General features: G+C 48.5%; 1 protein-coding gene across 2 annotated transcripts in view; it reads left to right on the forward strand.

Annotated features, from left to right (window-relative positions):
- RNF220 (ring finger protein 220) overlaps positions 1–7,249 on the forward strand; it is a 48,069-nt gene extending 40,820 nt beyond the window's left edge. For both annotated transcript variants that reach the window (XM_009083092.1, XM_009083093.1), the window contains exon 9: positions 6,649–7,249. In XM_009083092.1, coding sequence (XP_009081340.1) covers positions 6,649–6,720 — 72 coding nt within the window. In that variant the 3' untranslated portion in view covers positions 6,721–7,249. The remainder of the gene's footprint in view (positions 1–6,648) is intronic.
- Positions 7,250–7,498: the final 249 nt, after the last annotated feature.

Raw genomic sequence — 7,498 nt, forward strand, 5'->3', positions numbered from 1 at the left:
TAAGTAACAGGTACTGTTATACTAGGGCTCAGTGCATCAACTAGCTCCAAGTGCTGGGCTTGAAACATTGACCAGAGCAGACTCCACCTCTGTCTGCTGTTGCTGTGTTGGATTAATGTGATGAAGCACAGACTGGAGTCGCAAAAAGGGACTCTGGAGATGCCTTAAGAAAACTGAGGTCCTGGTGCTTCCTGAGTTGTCCATTGCCTCAGTGCTGCTTGATTAAGTAGGTGGTCATGGAGCAAGGGAGGAATTGTCCCTTCTCCTAGAGTCAGGGCATAATGAGTTGAGTGGGTTTTTTGTCTTTGACCTTGCTCTGTGAGACCTAGGGTTGTGGTCCAGGGCCACAAGCAAAAGACATACTGTACTCTGCATATGCTGTGGGCAGCTCTCTGGTTGTAGGCACAACAGGAATGGAGACCAGGAGAGGGATACAAGAACCTGTCATGTGATGCCATGGGATCACGCCTGGGTTCCCAGGAAATCATATTAGCTGTTTTGTCAGCTGGACTTGTCTGCTGGTTTTGTGTTGCTGCAACAAACCACAGCAATGAGCTTGCTACTACCTCCTTGCTGGTTGTCTGGGGCACTCAACACAGGGACATTTTTCATTCACCCACCCTGTGTGCCGAGACTTCGGTACACAGAAACTGGGACACAGGCCTGGAGTGCCTACTCTGTGATCCCTTTTGGAAACCCCTGAAAACACCTGCAGGCTTCTCAAATAGAGGAAAGGAAATGATGTTGCAGGAGTGAGGCTTAGCCTGGGAGCAGGAGGTGAGATTCATTTCCCTGAATGTCTGCTGTCCTCACAGCGGGTGTCCATCCTCAGCTGGTTGTTGGACTGCACACCCAAGTCACTGGGTGATGGGGAGGAATCTCCCTCTGGAAGAGATTTGTCTGCCCCTTCTCCATCCTTCACCAATAACTGAGAGGGATCCTACAGCTGGCTAGTGGGTGAGATTTGTATTTTCCTTCTCCTGGGAAGAGTGCTCTAACAGGAGAGATTGGCGTTCTGCTGCAGTGCCTTGCTGGGCAGGTTTGGTCTCCATCCTTGGAGGTTTGTGAGAACAGGTTTGATGCATGTCTGTCAGCAGTAATTCAGGGTGAGGTGGTCTTGCCAAGGAAGTGGGTCAGGGAGTTCTTCATGTCCCTCTGAGCTGTTGCTCTGTGGTCTCCCAAACCCTGGAATTCTTTACAAAGTAAAGGGAGTTAGAAGTCAGGCTGTTGTTTTTTAGTGATGGCTGTTGGTGGGAACAGGGGCCAAAAGAAGGCAGGTTTATTTGAGCAGATGCAGTTTGCTGAGTTTCCCCCATCACCTGTACAGCCAGACCCAGCATTTCCCACGTGTGTTTGCTGACCGCAGGCTTGTGCTTGCCTGTCTTGGGCTTATTTGAAAATGACAACTGCTGCAAGAGTAGGAAAAAAATCATTTCTAAAAAGTCTGCATCACAGCATGCTTCCAGGGAATCCATCAATAGATATGTATGCTTTGCAGTTGACACATTCATATCTTTGGTAGATTACTACATTCTTAGCCACTTTTCTGAGGCTCTGATACCATATATCCCATGTGGGCTGGAGTAGTTTTGTATGAAACAGCACAGATACAGAGCAATCCTTCTGGGTGATTCCTTGGCACTACCAGCAACACAGAGACCTCCTGAGCCAGCAGCTGCACAGAGGATGCTGCACATAATCTTTTACCATGTTGCTATCTGCTATGAGGTTGTCTGGTTATCTATTAACATGTTTAGTTTTGGCCTCCAGCAACCTGTGGAGGCGAGCTCCACCCTTTGAGGAGGCTATGTGAAAAAGAGTTGTCCTCCTGGTGGTTTAACTTCTTTACCTGACAGCTGGAGGGAACCCCACAATGGCAGTGGGGAACAGCTTCGTCTCTGGGAATTCACATTTGCAGAGAAGAAGCTGCCACTTCATGTGGAGGCATGGATGGGAGAGGGGGCTTTCACCTTGGTTGGAAATTGGGTCTTGGCATTCGATTCCTCTCCTGGCAAGAGCTGGCTCTTGGTTTGGGTCCTTCCTGTCATGTCTCTACTTTGATTTTGCTTCCTCTACTTGCTCTCTGTGCGTCTCTTTATTTTCTGTGCCTGGTAGCGTATTCAGCTTGGAAATTGCCCATTTTTAGACCCACAGGACAGCAGGAAGTGCCTAAATCTTTCCTTTTGCGTTTTCTTACTTTGGCCAATTTATAGCAGACGTCACACCATTTTTTTTTTAAGAGGCAACTTTAAGACAAACTACTCCAATCCTTCCTGGCACCATGTGAGCCCTAACGACTTTTCAACATCTTAGCTCTAGTTAATGTATTTTTCAAACTACTACCCCAAGTGATTAGCCTGTATTGTGGATCAATCACTTGCCAAATTTTAATTAAGAAAGGAGGAGAAAAAATAAACTCCATCCTGGTTCCAGCCCCATTTCTTTGCTTTGTAACAGCCCTGGAGCAAACTTCTTGCAGCAGAGTTTTATAAACCCCTCAAAACTGGGGTTTATAATGGAAAAGCTGAGGTGGCCTTTACTCTAGCACACACAGCTATAACACATCAAGGCTTTTCCATGTAGTTATGATGAAAGGAGCAGAAGGACCTGGAAAAAAAGAAAGAAAGAAATGGCCGACAGGTGGGACTTATTATTCCACAGCATTTTTATTTCAAGGGAAAAGTTTAGTAACCCCAGCTGGCAGGTGAGCAGTGGGGGAGCAAACGCTTTTTCATTGTGCCTGTGCCAGCATGTGTGTGTGTACAAGCTTATGTGCCTCTCCACAAGAGAGGAGAGCTTAAATGCTGGTGCCAGTAAATGCTGTACACCTACACCAAAAAGTCAGATGTAAGGAACAAGGTTCTGAGCAATTTCAATCTAGAAAGAAAAAATCAGGACTTAGTTCTGAATTTAACACACATGCTTATGTGTGCAGAGGAGGACAGTTTTATTTAATAAAAAAAAGCATCCCCAAGGGTCCAAAGTCATTATTTCATTATTTTTGCCTGAACTGTTAATACCAAGCATAAGTACTAGAGAGACCCAGAGCCCTGGGCCCAGCATGCCACGTGCAGTCTGCACAGCATTCAGGCCAGGCTGCTGAAGGTCTCCAGGATGCTGTTATTCCCTCCAGCATTCCCAGGCTTCAGAGCTCAAGGATGAGCTGTGTTTCCCATGTGCAGGTGTAGCAGCGTCCACCACTGCCCTTAATCAACCTGTGATTATGTAGCTTTTGCAGAAAGTAGGCCAGATTCCATGTGGTAGGGTTCTGCTTTGTGGCGTGGTTGAAAATTTGGCACTGGCTGCCTAAGTGTAGCTCTTGGCCTTGGATGCAAGAGTGGATCATCCAAAGCCATCCGCATGTGGTACAGAAAGCAGATCTCTGGGACAGAGATCACAGGGTCTGGCAAGATAATCCACCTCTCTTCCCTTTCTCTGTGGTGTGAAGGAATTGTGTACACAGCCTTGTTTTGCGCAGGAAGAGAGTGGCAAATCTACAGTCAGTTTAATCAGGCTACTTCTGCCATCCTGTGGGTTGAGTTTGGTGAACTGGTGCTTATACAGAGTACCTGCACAGCCTTTGGAGAGACCTAGGCAGAGTGGCCTTCCAGGAACATGAATTTGTAAAATTTCCCACATTGATCTATCTGGTCTGTGTTAGTGAGAGTGCCTTTGCTAAGGGCCATATACATCTGCCAGCAGTAGTCTTAGTCCACTTCCACATCCCAGAATGGAGCACAAGATGCAAGAGAGTGAGGTGGCAGCAGCTGAGGTTTGTTCTTAGCAGAAACAAACTCAAGGGGGTTCAGTGCTCCTCTCCACTCACCTACAGCCAGACATCTCTGACTTCAGTGGAGCTAGAAGAAAACAACATCTGAAGTGCTGTTCAGCATTGCGCAGGGGGACTGAGGAACAGAGGCATGGTCTCATGTGGCAGCAAGCACTGTCCATCCTTTGCCCCAGACTGAAGTCAGGCTGAGGCATTTGCTGGTTCAGAGCACTGGTCCTGCAGAAGGTGCATTGTGTCCTAGTGTGTTGTCTAGGGAGCTGGAAGCTCCAGTTGCTTGGTCGAATGCTTTGCTGCCTCTTGCCTGTAAGCTGTGCCTGTCTTGGAAAGGAGAGCATGGACACAGATGTGGGCAGTAGTCACATCTGAACTGCTTGAAGGCCCCATGCACACTTACTTCTGCTTGTCAGGGCACACAGGAAAGCTCGAACAGGCAGCTGCCAACTGCTGCCCCTTGGACAGCATGCTGTGAGTTAATTCCTCAGCACATCCCTGCAACTTCCCCTGGGACCCTTCAGCTACAAAGATGATGCCAAGAGGGCAACCAGATGCAACAGGCACCTCTAAGGACCAGGGAACTGAGCAGGGGACTCAACCGAAACAGGCTGTTTGCATCCAGATCAGTGAGCTTTGGGCATGCTGCTGTGTAGTCTGGCCCACAGTGGCAGAAGGGGCAGATGTTTAGATTTTTCTCTCCTTGTTATCACCACTGTGGGAAGTTTTTCTGGTACATGCAGGTTTAGAGTTTGCCCTTTCTAATGCTGGAGAGCCAAAGCTGTGGTGGTGAGCATGAGCAAAGGGGCATGTTAAATAAACAGGCTCTGTTAAAGTTCAGTGCAGTTAGTCTTCAGTTTCATCAGGGTTTAAGCCTTTTCTTCCAGCGGTGGTTTGTGCTTGCTCTTCCCAAAAACCAGCTTGCCAAGTCCAGTTGGTGAAGACCATTGTATGGGCCTGCATTATGCAGGCACAGTAGGATGGTTCCTGCCCTGGAGCACTGAAAGCCTAGACACAGTAGTTAGAAGGGAGATAAGATAGGTCCCAAACAACTAGAAGGATGTGCCCACAGACATTAGCACCAGAATTAGGTGTGACATCCAGACTGCCAGTGTGACAAATTATCCCCAGACTGTCCCTCAGTCTGTCCCTGAGTGATAGTGCCAGTCTGTCACTCACCCCAAGAGTGTCCCTCACAGTGATGCCCAAGGTGTTTTGGATGTCTGTTACATGTTTCATTCAACTCTAGCTCAACAAGACTGTGTGTGGCTGGTTTACATCTCAGGTGCAAGTGCCTGTGGTCCATGCCTGTGTTCCCCACCTGTGTCGTGTCAGCAGCTGAGCCGGCAGCAGGCAAGGGCTGTCCAGTGGGAGCCTGATTGCTCAGAAGGACAAAGCCGAGGGAATAGCAAATGTACGGAGTCCGTATCTGCCAGGGATAGGGTGTACTGGGAGCAGGGAGGAGGCTGGTTCAAGGCTGTTCTGTGGTAGTATTCAGTACTGCAGAGCAAGCATGACTTGCACCTCTTTGGAGCTGCACCCATGTGGATTGCTTGCACCTGTGTAAATTTTTTGTACCTGGGACTCTCTTATCCTTCTCCTTGGACTTCCAGGGGAGAAGAACCCTCTCCTGCCTCTGCAGGTGTTGTCACAGAGCAGAGAGGACCTGTTTTCAGAATGTTTGCCTTTTGTAAGCAGCAGTGCCAGCTCCTCTGCCAGGGATGTACCCAAGTGCAGGTAGCAGTACCAAAGCAGCGTGGCAGGTCACAGTCCTACCGTGCTGCCATGCTCACTGCTGCAGCTCCTGGAAGAGCAGCAGCATCACTGAACTGAACAGCTCAGTTCTGCCAGCAGGCCCCACACAAGCCATCAGGCTCTCACAGTATTGCATCCCTGTCAGCTCACTTGTCACACTGAGTGCTAGGTGGTAGCTGCTGGAAGGGCCTGTCTGACAGCAGTGAGCAAAACTCAGGGTGTTTGGGCAGAGCCTACTCAGTTCGGTGCATCAGGAGGTTGTGTTGAGGCTGTGGGTCAGTGTTGAAAGCCAGGGCATCCCCATTTCCTGGTGCTGGTGCTGTAGACAGGAGGCTGCCTTGCAGCAGAGCCATCTTTCTGTCATTTTTTCCATCAATTGTCTGTCACATCTGCCAATCTAATGATGACCGGCTTAGGTTGACTCCGATTCTGAGGCTTATTAACACCCTCTTGTGTCAGGCTCAGTGATAGATGGCATATCAGTCCCTGTTTTATTTCATGTAGTGTTCATGCTGGCCGCCCATTACCCCACCCCAGTTCACATCACAGTTTGCTGATTTAAACTCATCATGGCAGAACAAACACATCTCTGCAGCATCTCTGTGAGCTTGCGGGAGGACAAGACGAGGGTTTCCTTCATGCCCGTAGCTCGTGGGCTTTTGCAGAATGGCCAAGGCAGTCCACCTGTCATGGATGGTCCAAGCCCACCATGAACCAGCTCAGTCATCCCTGCTGAAAACTTCCCTTGTTCCAGTTGGGTTGATTTTTCTGCCTGTTCAGTCACCTGACCTGGCTCATTGAGCAAGGGAAACAGAAAGGAGCAGATCTCCCTGGCAGCCAGCAGTGACAGTGGTGCTGTTTGACAACACACCTTGGCTCTGGGTTTCAGCCCCCTGCAGAGCTCCTGCTTGTCCAACTACCTTATGCCAGGGACTGGAGCAGGATGAGGGGCTTGTAGGGCAGGCCAGAAAGGCATTGGGGCTCCCCCTGCCAGGAGGGGAAGGAGGTGGCCTTGCTGCTCCTGTGCTGCTCCCTGAGATTGCAGGCCAAGGGCAGGCTGTGCGGGTTGTCCTTCGCGCTCTCACGCAGTGTATCTCCTCTGTCGGTTGCAGGGTGCCAAGAAGCTCTGTCCCCAGTGTAACACCATCACGTCTCCCGGAGACCTTCGGCGCATCTACTTATGAAGGACCCAGCGGGAGGATGGGACCCAGCTACTCGGGTCAGCTCATCACACCCAGGGGGAGAAGAACGACCACAACACAAAAAAAGACGTTTTAAAATGTAAAGAAAAAACAAACCAGAGACTCCAGACATGGACTCATGGATACAGGAGCAGTGGGGAGCCTCGGCTGCCAGGTCCCACATGTTGAGACCTCCTTCAGCATCTGCAGCGGGCAAAACCAACTCCCTTGTTGTGAAGCCCCCTTTTATAAAACCAGTGTTCCCATCACCCGTTCCCTGGAGCTGGCTTTGCATTGCGGATGGCTCGTGAGCCCTCCTTTGGACTGTGTTGTTGACCACTCTGCCCCCAGGAGACTGGGGAAGGGACCCTTGGCAGAAAGATGTTAAATAACCTGTAACTTGTGTTCTTTGTTCAGTTTGTTTTGTTTTGTTTTGTTTTTATTTGTTTTGGTTTGGTTTTTGGTTTGGTTCTGTTTTGGTTTTTTGTGGTGTTCTAGTGATAACAAAAAGGTTTAAAGAAGAAAAAAAAAACACACCCAGGCAGAAATGAAGCACATGTAATATAGATTATATATGTTTACAATGTTGTGTATAAATGGGATAGACTCAAACATTACATACTAATAAGTTTCCCTTTCTTTTCTTTGGGTTGTATTTTTTTTAAAGAAGAAAAAAAATGAGCAGAGAACATTAAACCCATATTTTTCTTGGTTCAGCAAAGTTTTGGCATTAAAGTCATTAGTTTAAAAAAGTATATATATACATATATATAATATAAAT

This window comes from Acanthisitta chloris, unplaced genomic scaffold, assembly GCF_000695815.1.
Source record: "Acanthisitta chloris isolate BGI_N310 unplaced genomic scaffold, ASM69581v1 scaffold26919, whole genome shotgun sequence".
In the NCBI taxonomy this organism is placed as follows: Eukaryota; Metazoa; Chordata; class Aves; order Passeriformes; family Acanthisittidae; genus Acanthisitta; species Acanthisitta chloris.